This window comes from Hetaerina americana, unplaced genomic scaffold (genome assembly GCF_022747635.1).
Source record: "Hetaerina americana unplaced genomic scaffold, ioHetAmer1.1.p SCAF_57, whole genome shotgun sequence".
NCBI lineage: Eukaryota > Metazoa > Arthropoda > Insecta > Odonata > Calopterygidae > Hetaerina > Hetaerina americana.
The window spans coordinates 2,879,579-2,898,128 of record NW_027287172.1 but is presented as its reverse complement, the minus strand read 5'-3'; the positions used below and the strand labels follow the sequence as shown (position 1 = coordinate 2,898,128).

At 35.4% G+C, this 18,550-nt stretch overlaps 1 protein-coding gene across 2 annotated transcripts in view; it reads left to right on the top strand.

Annotated features, from left to right (window-relative positions):
- Positions 1–10,301, top strand: part of LOC139694841 (rhotekin-like) — a 194,038-nt gene extending 183,737 nt beyond the window's left edge. For both annotated transcript variants that reach the window (XM_071593361.1, XM_071593362.1), the window contains exons 3-9: positions 1,009–1,224; positions 1,858–2,037; positions 2,225–2,319; positions 3,906–4,210; positions 5,740–5,897; positions 6,998–7,110; positions 9,111–10,301. In XM_071593361.1, the coding sequence (XP_071449462.1) occupies positions 1,009–1,224; positions 1,858–2,037; positions 2,225–2,319; positions 3,906–4,210; positions 5,740–5,897; positions 6,998–7,110; positions 9,111–9,451 (1,408 nt within the window). In that variant the 3' untranslated portion in view covers positions 9,452–10,301. The remainder of the gene's footprint in view (positions 1–1,008; positions 1,225–1,857; positions 2,038–2,224; positions 2,320–3,905; positions 4,211–5,739; positions 5,898–6,997; positions 7,111–9,110) is intronic.
- Positions 10,302–18,550: the final 8,249 nt, after the last annotated feature.

Below are 18,550 nucleotides of genomic sequence, written 5' to 3'. Positions count from 1 at the left end.
GTCCTGAACAAGTCGAGGTGACATAATGATTTCCAAGTTCTGCACTCGTGGTATCAATAATTGTTCTACTCAACGTCTCTTCCAGTTCGATGAGTGCATCTCGGGCCTTTAACTAGTACTGTATCGGAAGTCTTGTCAGTCTCTCCTAAACAGCCAATTACATTGACTTACTACTAAAGTCTAATCCGATTATAATAATGGCTGTAAATAAACCAGTTTAAAGAAAACATCAATCACTATTCCTTAATCAAAGAGCAATGAAAATTTTACCATTATCCACATAAACATAACCAATAGCTAACCATGGGTGAAAGAAAGTTTCACTGAGTTGTCCCAAAAAAACATTTCTAGAATCGATGTCTTCTATAACTTTGTGACTTACTTAGTAATAGTCCCAATACTTGGACTAGGGACGTAATTTTGCTAATAATAGCATTTAATTTGTAAAAATACTAAGTAGCAGTTAACTTTTAATTAATGTATTTTGACAAGTCAGTGGTAGACCCATGGGATTGGAGGAAATTTACTATCATAAGATCATCATTGATTGACATGTCATTGAAGAATTTTCCAAAAATCTATAAATTTCCATTTAATTAATATAAAAATTACTTAAGTCCTTTTCTGGTTAATTCTAAATGCCTAGCTTTTTCATTTAAAAACATGTGTAGTTCTGAGCATGTAACAAAAAATATTCTTTTTAAATACGAAGGCAAATGCTACTTACATATGCTATTCAGAATGTAATACAATGGGGCTGTACAATTGTGTTTGTACTGCCTAGAGATTATTATTCCCTGGCATAATTTACCATTTATCTCAAGTAGCTGCTTTCTTTGTCATGCTCGAAGTCATGGAAGGAAAATTTAATCAATAACTCACCCACTTCTTAAAATCTAACAAAGTTGTGTGCAGCTACTTTCAAGTGACAGTTCACATTGTTTTTGACAGTGACTGGAAAATTCCAGTAAGTATTTCAATATAAATATATTTCCCATCCTTATTCAGGTTCAACCAGCAGGCGTCAACAGCTAAGGTTTCTCTGTCTGACCTCCGCATGCCTCTGATATGGAGAGACACCGACCACTTCAAGAACAAGGGAGACTATCGCCGTTTTGCTGTGTTCTGCCTTGCGCGAATTGGGACAGAGATATTCGACACAGCCCTACTTTGCCCTGTGGACAGGTCGCTAACTGACCTGACATTCCCAGATGTCCTTGTATTGTAAGTAATGCACCTATGGCTTTGTTGGGAATGCTTTCTTGACCTGAATCATTATGGGGCCAATGAATTACCATCGAAATGTATGGCCATTTTTGGCTTTTATTACCTCTCCCTCCCTTAGTAAAAATCACATACTATGTGCAAACTCCTCTTTCTCCCATCTTGCACGATTATTGGTGCCATAATAAATTGGAATATGAAACGGGCAGCTTTTTTCAGAAAAAGAAAAAAGTAAACTTGGTTATAGAAAAAGTATTTTTCAATTATCTGCCAATCATTTGAAGTACTTGCTTGTGCTGAGCAAAGGTACTTTACCATGACTAAAAACTAAGCTTATAGATGTGAAAATAATTACATGAATAAAAATGTGTATCATTGCATGTTTGAAATTAATATTGATTATAACATTTAGCTTTGCATTCATTCGTAAGTAACCTTAAAATTTTTTTTTCTCAAGTTGATTTTCATGCTAAATGGTGTTTCTTTCTAAGTTTACTCACTAGTTATCCATTGAAATCTGGAGTCTATAGAAAAAGTTGATGACTTTTTGCCTGATAGAAATGTGTAGATAATTATTTTTCATGCTCATTGATGTCATATAGCTCTTAAAAATGAGGTTTGTTTACTTTGCAGCAATCACGTCCCAGCCGATTTTGAATTCAAGTTGGAAATATACAGTCACATTCTTCAAGATGACCTTTCGATGGCTAGCGCACCCAGGAAGATCAAGAAGACCATCCACAGTTCCATTAGTCGGACTGTTGGAAAGAAATTAGCTGCATCTTTAAGAGATGAACTCCAGACTGGAAAAATGTAAGCATGCTCTTATGGCATGTTATTTTCGGAGCATTGAAATTTTTCTTTGACTTCAAATAAATTTGAGCGAATGTAATGACGTGGAACTTTCATGTCTTCTTGCGTATTTTTACTTAATTATAAAAGTTCCTTTGGAGTTAAATGGAAGTTAACCGAGGTAAATATGTATTTTTTCTATCTTCAGTGGGCCTAATTTTGAATTGATGGCGTCGGCACATTTGAGTCTAGCCGAAGTCCACGACAGTATCCATACTCATGACCTGAACCTAGAAATTATAGGTAAGTGGCTAAAAATAAACGTTCGAATAACTTTTAAAAAAAAGGTTGAGTGATGGCAGATGCCATATTCTTTCTTTTTGTAATTTCTCAGGGAATGGACCTGGGTCAGAATCTATTTAGGTGATTAGTCTTGTTGAAATTTACTCTTTGAGTGGTCAGCCTCTGGTCACATGACCAGTATGAAAAGGGAAAGTCCAAGTATATTTGTTAAAATTTCCTTTGCTCAATTTGGTTAATATTTTATCTATTCTAGTGGAATATTTCTCCCTCTTGCATAATTAAAATGGAAACGTTATCATTTTGGCAAAGGTGCCGGATTCAGTTCGAATGATGGATGGGGACTGTAAAAAATGTCCTGCAAGATTTTGTTCATACATTCGTTTTAAGTTGTCAAGGTTGCTTTCTGACCTCCTCCTCCTTATCATGTCTCTAACTACCCATATTTATTTTCTAAATTAAAATGTCATTCCATAAAAAGTACCTAATTTTTCTGAACAATGATAGTATTACCAACATCATTTGGAATTCATTGACCTAGAAATAAACCTTAGTTGTTGAAGTTTTACAGATTCCTTCATGATCATTTTCAGTGTTCGAATTATATTTTATGCGAGGCTAAAGGTATAAGGTTTGGCTTGATATATGATGTTATTGCTCAGTCATAAATCTTGATAAAGGCGGATATATTTCAGTACATTGGCACTTGATTGATGCCTGGAAACATAATTATTCCTAATTTTATGTATGCTTTACACTTGCAGATTTCTTTTCATGGAATTGTTTGATGTCCATGAGTTTGTAATTTTCCACAGGTGGAAAAATTATAAACTCTTTTTATTATGGGCATTCCTAATTTTGTCTATTTTGACTTTCTCAATTTTTTATATTATTTTTGGTAATAGAAAGCTAGAAGGATGGCAAAAAACTCTCATTTCAAAAATTAATGTTAATTTATCATGGCATTTTTCATTAGAATTAGTGTAAAATTCCAATCCTTATCCAGGATCCTAATTAGTACAATGAATTTTCTGATCCCCTTAAACAATATACTACTGAAGCTCCACTGAATTTGAGCTGCCTTAAAAGTAATTTTAACTTCACAATTTACTATACTCTGTAGTACAGTATAAATTTAATCATCATCATTTGAAACCATGAGATAGACATACCTTAACTTTACGCTGTAGTATGTGGTGACAGTAAGCACTACCTCCTTAACAAGCTCAGTTTGAGCAGCCCCTGCAGCCATGATACGTATGTGGAACTGCCTCACAGCACCATTGGTGCTGCAGAGTGTACCTAGTTACATTCTGGCACCATGCTAAATTTGCCAATTTTTTTTCCTTCCCTTGCATATCAAACAGGGCTTAGGGAGTCCCTGATCAATCACATGCAGCTCTCATATTATCCCATTTGTATCTCATGAGTAAAATTATTTTTATAACTTAAATATTTCATTCTAGAGCTATATTTGTGAGCCAGAAAATGTCACTGATCATGTTGATAAGTTAAGGAAATCTTTGCTCAATGGCTAATATGATTTTATGTCATTACTATAAATTTTAAATGGATTGTGTTCCTTACAGGAAATCGCACGCATCAGCTGCCTCTGTTTGGGCATTTCTGCTGTCGACTGGCGGCACAGCCAGACTGCATTTCGAGGGAGGTGTTTTCAGGGCCTCTGCAGCTTCTGCTCACAGCAGAGGACCAAGAGAGAGACGGCCTGAGTCGGGACGATAAGACAAAGAAGGTGGAGGACACGGCTGGTGGTGACAGGGGTCATTGGTGTGGCATATGGGGTCAGTTACAGGCATTTCACCTGGACTTGTGGGAGAAAAGGGAAGACTTTGAGCAAGGTCGAGAACCCATCAAATCCATTACAGTTGATAGGGTAAGTATTATTTGGCTTAAATTTTCAAATTGCTTCCTGAGGTATTATGCTCCAGGTCAAAACTTCACTAGTGACTCTCATTTTGCAAGTAAAGAGATCATTTTATTAGCATGAGGAAAGGGAAATTCACTCAGCGTGTAGATTGGGGTATAGTAGTCTTGTGGGTGGAGAATATGGATAGTGTCAGGAGGGTTCGAATCCTCCCCAGAATCTGTCCTAGATTTAATTTCAAGTTAGTTTCGATAAGCCTGTATATAATGTCTAAGCAGTGCAATTTTCTGGGTGGTAGATGTTGCTGGGAAAAATTAATGATGGCACAGGGAATGCATGTCCCCATTGTCCTGGATGTGTGTATTTCGCTCTTGTTAGGACATAGTTTGCGGTGATACCCCTACCAATCCAAAGCAGCCTTCTGGGTTGGTTATTGTGGAGGAATGTGTGTCAAATGAAAGATAAATCATTGTTTATCAACCTAATTTTAATCACAGGTTTTGAATTTTGTCTCTGAATTTTTAAAATAAGCAATACGAAGAGACAATTTTTCAAATTGTAAAAATCCTTCACCTTAACCAGGATCCTGGTCAAGGCAAATGATTTTTACACTTATAAAAATTGCTGCTGTGCAATTCGGATTAGCAGATGACTCGATTGAAAGTTGCTGTTGTGGCATCTCCCGCAGGTTCTTTTTTATGTTTTGATGTCTGAATTTTAATGTATATTAATATCTGCTTACCAATTGGTATTTCTTTAGTGTGAAATATTGTGCAGATTTGGTGGGGAATTTTTTTTCCTTATCTCGGCTAAAATTTCCTGACATTTTAAGTCTCATGATCCGAGCAAGTGCTACTAGTACATTAATAGTAATGATAATGCCAAATTTTGCCAACTTTTTCAATGTTAAATAAAATATGCCAGTATGCCTACGCATATTCAAAGTCATATGCATTCCCATTTTATTTTTGCACATTTATAACAAACCACAATGCTGACATCAAAAGAGTCACTATTGCTTAACATTATTCTGTAACCTAAATTTGGTATGTTGTACAATCTTCAATTTTTTTTAAATTTATAAGTTGGTACAGAACCATGTGTAGTTTTAAATGTGATAATGATAGGTCTCTCTGTTTCTTAAATTTTCCCTTTTGTGAGTTATCATATATATATGTGTTATCATATATTTTCTTTTTGCAATTTTCCGTGAGTCACAGTCTGTCTCATTTCATACGTACTTGGTTTAAAGGAATCCTGATGTAAAGACGTCTCAATCACTTTTATGTACGTCTTAATGTACTTTTTATGATTGATTCATGATGGGCATAGGCAGAAATTTTGTCGGAGAAGTATAAAACACCCTCTTTAATAAAATAATAAATTGATAAATAAATAATAAATATTAATAAATAAATTAAATGGACAATTGTTGTTGCTAGATCTTAATTTTTTTGCTAACTTTTAGAGGTGTCCAATTTTGTTTAGTTTTTTTATTCAAGATTTTGGAAAATACCATTTTGTCTTGTACTCAACAGGAAACCTCAATAAGAGGAGGAAGCTCATCATCCAGGGAGATTTCCCTCGGCAATATGTGTGAAGGCAAGGAAGACATTTCTTTTGTAAGGACCACTTCATGTGATGATCAGCAGAAGTGGATACGTCATTTTGTGCAGCATGCCAAAGATCATCAGAGGTAAGATCACCAGTGAAGTAATTAAGTTACTTTAGACTTCATGAACTCTGTATACCATGTGAAAAAGTAGTGTTTCAAATTTTTCTGCAGGATTATGTCCTAGTAAAAATAAGTTATGGTCAAAAGTATTTTTTGATATTTTTTCCTTATAATATTTAATATGCCTTTTTATGAGGGAATATTTTGGTTGATGTTTCATGTTTGGGAAAATCTTGGGAGTTGATAAGTAGTTCTGATATCAATTTTTAACAAACATTGTCTTGTGTCCGGGAAATATTATGAATATTGATCCTGATAAAATGATTTGTGCCTAAATGTGAAGTGAAAATTACCTTTTCATCTATGAAAAATAATGAACCAAATTGGTTTGTTTAGGGATATTCTCTTGCTTCAAGGTAGTATTAACTTGTTACCTTTTGAGAAATTGGTGGCAGAAGTGGAAATTTGAAAATTAAAATGGTAATGAAACAAAATAGTCATGACCTGTATGGCTGTTGTAAATATTTTTTCTTTTAGATTTCAACTGAGATTCTGACATGGTATTTCTGCCATAATTTTAGATTTTACTCATCGACTCCATCTCAACGTATTCCCATTGAATATAGTAATTTTAAGGCATTAAGTAAATCAAGTCTTTCACATCACTCTTAAGAAAACATTCATTCGTATAAAGAAATTTTTTTTGCTCTCGGGAGCATCCATATAATCAGTCCATTATCTTTCATATAATCAGATTATGTTAAGTTTTGTAGCATAGTGCTTTTCATCTATTGCATTTATAGCTTCCCAAAGTTATAAAATTGGTAATAATCGTTCTTAATGGTATGATCCACAAATAAATGTTATCAAAACTTTAAATCTAATGGCAAAAAATGTAATTCTTTTAGGTAATAATGGTCTTTGCTATTATTGCCTTGTTTTTTTAAATAAAGCTAGGCTTATTGTAAAAAAATTATATCAATGTATCCTTAATATTGAGGAGTCTGGGTACATATTCTTTGTTTAATCAGATTAAGATGAAAAATTAAATTATTGTTGTATCATAATTTTTTTCTTTTATCATTTCATCATACAAAATGTAACCCTGTGGAAATTTTCAGGTGGAAACATGCTGCTGAAAAAATAATGGAAATACAATCTCCCGGCTCTACGAAGAATTCTTTTCTTCGAGAAATCAGGCAGAGATCACTCTACGATGAGACTCCATTAATAGGTGAGGAAATTATCCTTATTTGAGATTTACGGTATTTAGACTTTTTGTAATTTTATCATATCTTTGGACTCTTGCACACCAACTCAAAAGAATATCTTGTTGGAAAATGTATGGGTTTAAGTTTTTATATTGCTGATTAACTATTATAATGTAATGACACAAACATTCAAGACACTTTAATTCATCCCCTTAAGTGGCATAATAATCATTAATGATATTGGAATAATCAAATGATCTTTAAGACCATTTCACACAGGCTTATTTTCCATGCTGCTTTATATCCAAGAAAATGTCTTGTAGAACTTGGCTATTTTTGTGACATCCTTGGCTGATACTACTTAAAAGATGCTGTGCATGAATAATTTTGAAGCTATACTCAGAATGAGGTTGATGAACCCACAGTTAATGCTGCAATTTTTTATAGATACAAGCACTGATTAGAAAGCAATTTTCAATTGTGTAATATGATGGTATTCTTATCTCATTGGATTGCATTTGAAACTGCAGTGGAGATTAATCAACATTATTCTCCCCCTTGTAGAATAAGTCCTCCAATGAAATTCATATGCATTAACTAGACTCTGCATATTAGTAGAGTGGCATGGCTGTTGTGCATGTTAAAGCCTCCAGCATCACACTATCATTGTTTGTAATACATTTATTGGTACATGTATCTGTATAAATTGGCCCAACTATTAACCCTTCCTAACAATAAAAAATTATGCACTTCTAGTGTAAGGGGAAGGTTTCCTTAAAAGTTCCACCTCTTAGCATAACATGCTAGAGCAATAAGCACCGGGAATTTTTAAAAATGTCTTGAATAGCATCATAGTATCAATTTAGAAGATTTTCTAGGTAAATTTTTCTTTAAATGGGTAAGTGTATGGGAATGTTAATGATATTAAAATACATTCATTGATGCTGGGTAAGTGATGTAGACTGGAATTGAGAGCATGGTCTTATTCTAATGAACTACAGTACTGTTCACAAGTGAGAAATTAAGTCAGTATAATCTATCAAAAACTAAATGATCTGTACCAAGTGCAGTAGACATTCTGAGGATGATTACTGCAACATACATATGTAGAAATGGCATATAAAGATTCATATGGGGTAAATGGAATGACCAGTTCATTAGTCACCAATGTTATGCGCCGGCCTACTTACTGTATTTTGTTTCTGGAAGTGATCCTGTCTGTGTGCCTAAAATTAATTAAGCAAATATATTCCCACATCAGTTAACCCATTGATTAAGGGATCTATAGTCAGGCATTTTGTTCTATTGCAATTTCTGGGAGTATTTTGTAGACTATGGTGAAGTTTAATCATGAAAAATGTTCTTACCATTCAAGTAAGACTTAAGATCCTTAAGTAAGTTTTTAGATCCATTTTGTTTACAATACCAGTGGGTCAATAACTAATGGAATAAATTTTTCATAATGATATACTATACTGGGGTAATGAAATGTGGGATCGAGAGAACAACCATGAGAAATATACAACAAAATTAATTAATTGGTGAATTAGTAGATAAAGTGTGCTAACATGATGTTTGATGTAAAATCATTTAACAATTGAAATGAGTGCATTCACAAATATGTCGCATTAAATCCAACCCGTCCATTCTCTTCCTACATTTTTCCTAAAAGCAAGGAGAGAAAAACAATCTATAAATATGATACAAGACAAAAATATTCACCCAAAAAAAATTTGTTATTTTTATATGTAATCTACCTATAATATAAGTAGATTATTATTATTGGTAATCTAGTTTTCTAAGTTAGGTTTTGGATGGACACCAATTCTAAATAATTCTTCTGTCTCTCCTGAAAAAACATAACCCAATATCATACTCTACAACAAGGCCGTCTTTATCTCTTATACTTTCTTCCTCCCTTCATTCCATCCAACATCCCTATCCCATTCCTGCCCCTTCCTCATTTACCTAACATTTAGTGTCCCTTTGGTAATTTTGTATTGTTGGGTATTTGTGTTTATAGAAAGCTTGCAGTCTGACTGCCGAAATGGTCACAGGCCGACGGTGCAGGAGATATTTGGGCTCACCCCTTCGACCAGCCTGAGCTCCTGCGCATCTTCATCATCATCACCACCCATGCCACCATTTAGGGAGCGCTCGCTAAGCATAGGGACCAACGGAAATGTCTCCAAGGTCTCGAAAGGTACCTTCGGAAAGACTCAGTCTTCAGTAGCCATGTCCAATCCCCGTGCACCGCTGTCATCATCGTCGACGTCGTCATCCTCTTCATCCAACTCGTGTTCCTCGTCGGCCACACCAATGCGCTCTCACTGGCCATTTGGCGGCAGGCATGGTCGCAAGTAACGAGGGAGTGTGTCCGCATGGTGGCTTTTTGTGCCCAGTCGGAGATCCCCCCAATGTGAAGGGAATAGTTGTGAGAAACCCTCCACCATCACCCCCATAAGCTCAATTTATTACTCCCATTTTTGCTCGATAGGTCCCCCCTCCCCCCAATCCTCTCAGTGGCCCAGAGAAATGGAGAGAGAGAGTTTTAAAAGGAGGCGAGATCAGGAGCTGCAAGTGGTGATTCGTCAAACCCCCTGGAGCATGGTTTGACTGGGTCATTTTTTTTTGTCAAGTCATTATGTCCCCCATAAAGAGAATGGCACCTACCTCAAAAGTCTGAGGATTGAGCAGTATTGTTGTATTTGTTTTGTTCTTACGTTTTCTGTACAGAGAGAGAGAACTTTGATTATATGTTCAATTTTTTTATATAAATCTTTTGCGACAGAATTGCAAATTCACCCATTCCTATCTGAACTGAATGTGACTCTCTTTATCTTTGGTGAAAGTGTTTCGTTCAGCTATGGAGAGAATGAAGTATCTAAAGACAGATTTTAAGTTGTGCATTCAACAGGATTTTTGTTGTAGTGCTGCAGTTTTTTTTAGTGCTTCCAAAAGTGTTGTGCCATTTGTGTAAAAACATTATAATACAGCCGAGATACTTCTTTCCATTTATTTTATGATTATAATATTCTGATTGTATAAATGGTTTATTTTGAAGGAAGAGGCATATAGCAAATTGTGTATATTTTGTCTTTAAGGAGTTTATGAAATTTAGTTAACACTTGGTGGCCCAAATAATTAGGTTTTATCAAAAAGCAAATATGTTATTTATCCATACCCAAGATTAAATATGTAATAAAGCTGTATTATGTGAGTGAATTTGCATTTTTTAATGTGAATCGAAAAAACCTTTTCACCCATGCATATATGTAATGAGTAATTATTTATTTTTCAACAATGAAGTTCACAGTATAAGACATTTTTTAAATTGGGTAAGTATATGAATGCCTACTTTATGATGGCAAGAGTATATAATTTGATTACTTATTATGGTTCATCTATTGACAAATTCATTTCAGAGACTTCAACGCCTAAGGATAAGGCACAATCCATGGTATAACCTCGGAAAAAATGTTGACAAACAAACCCTGTAGGGTGCCATCAGGCAGATAGCCAGGCACCTATCCAGCCTAGCTGGCAGGCATACTAATGCATTGGTAGGTTATCCTCTGGAGGTCCAAATTTCTCTTTTGGGTGTGCCAACCTCAGTGTAAGAATTAATAATCGGAAGGTAAATACCTTCTAAAGGCTCAAGCATTATAAGCCAAACTATGATGAACCTACGCAGATTCTTAATAGGTAATGGCACACAGATTTACATCTTTATGGTTCCTATTTAGGATCTATAACCTCAAAGTTGATGCATATTGAAAAGTATTATACACAAATTGCACAAATCATCTGCTCCTGTTTAGCAATTTCTGCACAGCACAGCCAGACTACAAATATCAAGGAAGGTATTCTTGTGGTTTCTTAAGCTTCTCTTTATTCCAAATTTTAGTTGTTTTGTATGATATGCTCAAAACTGAAAGTTGCCCTCTAATTATTTCTAATGAATTAGCATTATTCAAATAAAATGATCTCACAAGATTCAATTAATTTCTATAAGAAAAGGGAATTTCATCCACCAGATGGAGTATGTATCATAGCCTTGAATATATAAGTTGACATTTTGTTTCATATTGTGTTAAATTTTTGCCCAATGAAAGAATTGCAGGGTAAAACACAATAAATTACACAATTAATTATAATGTAAATACATCATATTATTATAGGTTAAGGGTATCATATTAACCGGTTAAGGTAGGTTTTGGGTGGACAAAAAACCAAATATCGCTCTTGACTGTACTATTAAAACAAAACCCATCATCCCACTTCATGACAAGGTTAATAAGAGATTATTATTATTAGGTAATCCACCGGTTAAGGTAGGTTTTTTGGAATAAGAGATAATTAGGTCAATTACTTGGTGGTGATTTGTAATGATTCATCTTTACTTATGACTTCTGTCCTAATTTTGCATTTTTGGCATGTGAGTTTGGAGGCTTTGAAGTCTCAACTGGGCCGTGGTTGAGGCACTCTTAAATCACTGAATTAGTCACATGACCACCAAACTCACGATATTCAATATTCAGTCAGGACTGTTGAAATAATAAAATGTGTACGAAGGATTCCTTCTATTTGTTTTTTGCTGAAGATCGCAAACGAAATTAATACCGGCTGAACACCTTATGTAATTTGCATGTCTATTTAACTGATTAACAAGTACTGTGTTTTACGGCGCTGCATATCGAGGGGAAAAGATATCGCACCCATGTCCAAGGATGAGGTAGATGGCTTCTACACGCCCTTGGGCTTTGCAATGCACCCACAGACCAAGCGCTAAGTCATACAGTCTGTTTGGCTCCCACTTACAGGTTAAAGGCATTCTGACCCATTGTGCTCAACTCCTCTTGCGCATTCTGAGGAAATGGAGGTTCTGTCCTTGGGGTATGCTCAACCCTCTGAGGACATTCCTCATGCTAGAAAAGTGGATGCTGTTAAATGTTTTCCGCGAACGAATTCACTCACTTTGACCCTCTTTGATGATATATGGTGAATCACCTTGAGAACACGATACATTTTTATTTTTTAACATTTATTCAAATATAAGTGTAATGGATAACGTCTCTTCGTATTTTAAACACCTAAGCATACTGAGACGATTTGAAAATTATGGTCTGAAACGTTAGCTTAGTGGATACTTATATTTTTCTCACTTTCCGAAAATGTACTAATTGCATCCCACAAATGTTACCAGCTTGGAAAGGAATCCAAGCCTTCTGGCTTGTTGCCCAGCGCTCCACCCTCTCTTTTGTTTGGGGTAACAAATGCAAGGCATCTATATTTAAAATTTCATTTTTTCGAGTTGTTTTATCCAATTCATCTCGTTGAGTATACCAAAGTATATTACACTCGTTATGACATTTTCTTCCTCTACTCTTTCGATTATTGGTGGGCACTAGATAATTTCGCGAGAGAACTTGCCGGTTCGTACCTTTTGATAGACGTAGCTTTTCGTGAAATTATAGTTGCTTCTTGGAAAAATTATTTCATTCGTGAGAGCGTATTCAATCATTGAATAGGTAATAAGATCCACCTGTGCCTCCCGACGGTAGGCGGGCTTTTGGTGATCGGATAGGCGCGAGGGATTCCAGGCGAGGCGGCGAGGTGGGAAGGCTGTTCGAACGCGCCAACGTACAAAGCGAGATGCCGCAGGAGACCTGATTTGCTTCCTAGACGGTGACATCGTTTTTGAGCAAACCTCCGGCTGCCGCGAATGAAATGTGACCCGTCCTTAAGGAAGCCAGTGGAATCGCTGACGCGTCAATCGGCCTCGAGGGGTTGAACTTCGTCTACTCGGGGACGACCTGAAGGCTCAGACAAAAGGATCAAAATCACGCCGCAGTCTAATGAGAACGCCTTATACTTTAAGGAATGGAAAAATAACCAAGGATACTTAGAAACTTTCACTCTTTCAGTGTTAATATCTTTCAAGACGTTGATGCTCTGAATAATACTCACAGAAACTTTGGATTACATTTGATCGCCGAGATCATGTCCATTGTCCAAGATGTTGTGTGCCTTGAAACCGATAATTTTTCAGCAGTGATTAGTCTATTGGCGATAACTTATCTCGTGACCCTATCTATCTATCGTATATCTATGGTATCTAGTTTTTAATATTATAAATATCTTTCTCCTCCTGCGCGTGCTGTCTTTTTAGTGGAAAAAGTAGGGAATCAAATTCTTTTTGTTTGAGCTTAAGATATATACCTTGCGTACGCGTAAGTGTGCACACCTCAGACGACAACATCGTGTTCCAATTAATGTCGTAAGATGTCACATATATGTATTTCATAAGTAGTTCCATCAAAAAATGCTTGACTCATTTCAAGCCCATGCCATTCGTAATCAACTGTCTTTACGATATTCTTTCCTGAGTCCGGCGAACCATTCTTACCCTTCCCTCGATTTGATGTTGAACTTGTTTCTAAGAAGGCATTCAATCTTTTTTCGACCTCCGATCACTCCAGATGTGACAAAACAGGTAAGCCTGGGCAGCGCAAACGACATCGTGACGAAAGATGACGCCTCGATTTAATCTAGTAAGTGGCCATGTATTCTTAATTCTAGATTATTTACCTTAATAACTTGCATATTCGAACTGTACTGTAAAACGCATTTCACGCTGCATTCGATTTGTACCCTGAACTCGATTTATTTCTCTTGCAACCTTGCCTAATTTTTCTCTTGGGTATTTGATGTAATAATAATGATTAACTTTAAAAGATACATAGATACATTTTTCTATTCCTACTGCCGTAACGGAATTCAAGCATCGCGGCACTTAACACTGCATTTTTGGAAAGGCGAAATTTGACGATAGGTTTCCGAAGGCGTATGATCTTCTCATTTGGGGTGACTGAACTGTTCAGACCGCATTTTTCACTCCGGAGAGCTAGGTTCTCAGTGTATCACTTAAAGGCATGTTTGAGATTCGTGGAAATGCGTTGGATAAACAAATCGAGACCAACTTTTCATCCTGGAATTATTTTTGCTGTCAAATTTCACATGCCTAGCATTCATGTTCTAAACTAAAGCGTGCCGAATATGAATCCAATCTCATAATTAAGGATAGCTGATACAACTAATCATTTTTGGTGAGACTTTCTTCTTTCAGTGCACTTCAAAGGTGTGATGGCGCAACTGGAGGAAAAGTGGTTTCATGTAAGACAGTATCCCATATAGTGCCCCTGCTCAGCATTGGTGCTTCTCTGGCTTAGTTTTAAGCGTCTAGTCATTCGTTTGAAGAATGAACCTACCTGATTTTAATACTCCAGTTCCATATCTCATAGCGAACTTGCCGATTTTACGACGATAATAGGAAAATCTTAGACTTATCAAAAAATGTTTTCCGCAAACTAATCCTTACTGCTCTCATGCCTTGCAGACGCTTCAACTTCAACCTGCCGATCATATCACTTGGACTCCCGGCCACTTCCGCTGCAGTAGAATGCATCGAATCACCATTTCCCATCTAGTGCAAGTCCCCTGCTCGGAGCATTGGTGCTTCTCTGGCTGAGTATTGAGTGCCCAGTTGTTAGTTTTAAGAATTAACCTATTTGATTTTAATACGTCAGCTGCTTATTACTGTGAAATTGCTAATTTTACGACTTTAGCCAAATCTTAGAAAAAGTTATTTTTTCCGAAAAAAACTGGTTATTACTGCGTTCACGTCTTGCAGACGCCTAAACTTAAACCTGCCGATTGTACGTATTACATTGAGGACTCCTTACAACTTCCTCTATCGAATGAACAAATAGTTATTTTCACTAATTTCGTCCGCTTTCCGTGTTTAGGTATTTGGTTCTAAATGCTTTTACAGATTTTACGCATTTGAAATATTTTTGCATTATTAAATTTCGATTAATTTCACAAATGTTTTTATGATTAGAAATTGAGATTAAATGCCAAAAAATCGTAATATTAACCGCAGGCCCTCCTCATATTAACGGCACTTCCTAAAACAGAGCCGTCCTGAACTAAGAAATCTGTCACCTGAAATTGAATGCATAAATACATGTTTGTGTGCGTATGAGAATTGCTCCTGGTAGGCTCGTCCATGCCAAATAGGTCGAAGGTTAGGAGCAATACAAGAGGGAAAAGTCCCAAGCATTCCCAACCGCCAAACGTTCACCAAAGACTCAATGATCTGATTTCTAATGACTCGAATCATCCCACTCACTTGAGTTACTAGTTCAATTGAAGAATTCATGGCTGATCGTCCCAACCCTAGTCCTTAATACCTAACCAGTTTTAATGCTGCCTTAGTGTTTGTTTTTTAACACAGGATTAATCTCCAGATGATATAAACAATCATCAGAGCCAGATAACTAACTTAGAAAATGTCAAGCATAATGCTAGTGTCATTCGCTTGATTCAACTTGCTTAAAAATTGTCATTTCTTTGTGGTTCACTTTTATTGCCTTATAAAATCTTTTCAGTGGATATCGAAGAAATGCATCGAATTTGCTTGGACTGCATTGTTAATGATGGCGATATGAATATAATCATTTATTATTTTGCAAAGAAGTATCAACTTTTAAGAGCCTTTGAACTTTTTTAATCCATGTTTTTGGGATATGGTCATTTGAAGTAATAATTGCTTTTTACATTATAATGGAAAATATGCTAACATCAATGCAGCTGTCTTTCCTGAAGATATGATCGAAACATTTATTTGAGATGCCCAAAATACCATATTTTTTATTTCCGTTACCAAAGCTCATTATTTACACTGCCAATAGCCTTAGTAAGATCAAGGCATATCCGCAAAGATAGATCTTATTGTCCATAGCATGTAGTACATTTGTAATGAATTTATGTAGTGCTGTAGACATTGATTTACCTTTCCTAAAAGCATGTTATTAGTTTGAAAAAATATTTTTTCGAGTAAGTTTAAGATGTTTCAACATAAATTTTTCAAAACTTTTAGTATAACCAGAGATTTACCTAATTGGTCTGTAGTTCCCTACGTTGTTCAAATGGCCCTTTTTGTGATTAGGTGTAACTTAACTTCAGGTATGATGGAAAAATACCTTCTGACAGAGACAGGTCGTAGAGATACAAGAGGGGTTTATTAATTTGAGGGATGAAAACCATATACTTGTTAAGGCAAATCATCTCTCCCAAAGCTCATTGCTAAGAGAATGACCTAGAGGCCATAGGCCTATTAGTAGTGGACCATTAACTAAAACATTATCTTTAAGATAATTTCTTGTATAAATTGGTGATTTTCCCAAATGCATGGCAATTATAAATGCTTCTAGGTATGAATTTGACTTTTATATAATAACACATTTTTGTATCTGGCCTCTTCATAATATGTATAATTGTGTATAATTATACCTAATGCTATTTGTAAAACTAAAATGGTGTACTTGCTTAGTTAACTCCTAGCCTAATGACCCAAACATTCTCTGAGGGTGATGATGCCATTCTGTAAATTTTTTGGGAGAGTTTTAAGCCAAGTAGTTGAAAACTTGCATTTTCATTTTTGTAGAATAAGTGGTGGCAGTCGAAATGTCAACTTGAAGCTACCTAATTGGTCCATAATAAATAATCCCAATGCAGATTTGTTTTTTCACTTAAAGGGAGCTTAAAAAGGGTATATTGGCCCTGTCACACACAATCTGATCTAACTGTTGCAGTATTGCAAAATGAATTTCCCCAGGTAATGCATACATTTACTCTTTCCTTTAAAAATAAAACAGTTTAAGTTAATTTTATGAAGACTGCTATGTGCTTTTGCCTTTTCCAGGTTACCTGTGAAATGCAAAAAACAAATTTATGACTGATGATGGCTTGCTGATTAATATGCTGCATGTGAAATGTGCAAGCACAAGAAAAACAATTTTCTTGCTTGGATTTCTCAGGTAGTCTTTGCCCTTTGATGCCGAGTGGAAACGTTTTGAAGGTGGGAGGCTGTCGTCAAATGGTGGCCGGAATATTAAATTGTGATTCTAAAAACACGTCGACACACAGCTGGATGGTATGCATATCTGGTTGTAAATTATTAGTCTTGTAATTCTAAAAATTCATATTTTCATATAGCTAACCTACCTAACTTGATGACCTCCACAGCCCTTCTCAATTTCTCAAATGTCTGTTCACCAGGAAGTGCTATACACAGAGGTCACTTCAAAGTGAAGTTATTATAGATGTAGGAAAATTGTATTCCTTGAGAACCCTAAAAAATTCTTTTTTAGAGTTTACCATGGAAGCTTAACTATAAAGAGGCAGATTTTTGCCAGATTTTGATGCACCTTGGCATGAATCCTGGTTAAGACACATGATTTTTACATCATCAAAATTTCTCTATTTCATTAGACCTCATCGGAAAAAACTATTTAAGAAATTCATCGTAAATCCCAAATCTCTTCAAATTTTTTTTAAGAGGATAGATATAATTCCATCTTATGGTAACATTATTATTCATCATGAAAAATTGAAGTTTTCAGTTTATCATTGGCTTATTATTTAGGAATTCAAAATCATTATGGTTATTGTCCGGGAGAAATTCATTGAGGGCAATCGAAATGCTTGTTTTAAAAAAGGCATATGCATAGGCTTTAAAGTCGTGCATGCAGATGATTTCAAAGAAGGCATATATAAAGAGGATTTCAAAGAAGGCATATATGAAGAGGATTTCGATGAAGGTATATATGAAGAGGATTTCGATGAAGGCATATATGAAGAGGATTTCGATGAAGGCATATATGAAGAGGATTTCGATGAAGGCATATATGAAGAGGATTTCGATGAAGGCATATATGAAGAGGATTTCAAAGAAGGCATATATGAAGAGGATTTCGATGAAGGCATATATGAAGAGGATTTCAAAGAAGGCATATATGAAGAGGATTTTGATGAAGGCATATATGAAGAGGATTTTGATGAAGGCATATATGAAGAGGATTTTGATGAAGGCATATATGAAGAGGACATCATATGGCATCATAGACATTCAGTTGCTTGGAAGGATATGTGAAAGATGGTACATATGAAAAGGGTCTGCAGGAAGTCACAAGTTCATACATTGTGAAGAGGAAATAATGGAACACACAGAGTATAATGAGGATTACGATTAAAAACTTGTGAATTGTTTATAAAGTAATCAAACAAATGAAGAAGATATTTAAGAAGGCATAGTTCTAAAGTCTCCCTATATGAATGGGTTTTAAAGGAAGTTAGGTTTGAGGAGGGAATAAATGATAGCACATCTGAAATATAATCTTGAGAAAATCTCCTAAGACTTCATTTTCTTTTGTATAATCCTAATTTTTAAATAAGAGTTAATTTCAGCTGTAAATTTAAATTTAAAATAATGTTCATGTGGTTCTTTTGCTTGGCTTGGCAATGGTTTTGGATAAATACTTTCCTCGCAGCAAAAATTTTTTGTACCATTCAAAGGGAGGTTTGAAAAATGTATTAGTTTTAAATATAACTCAAATT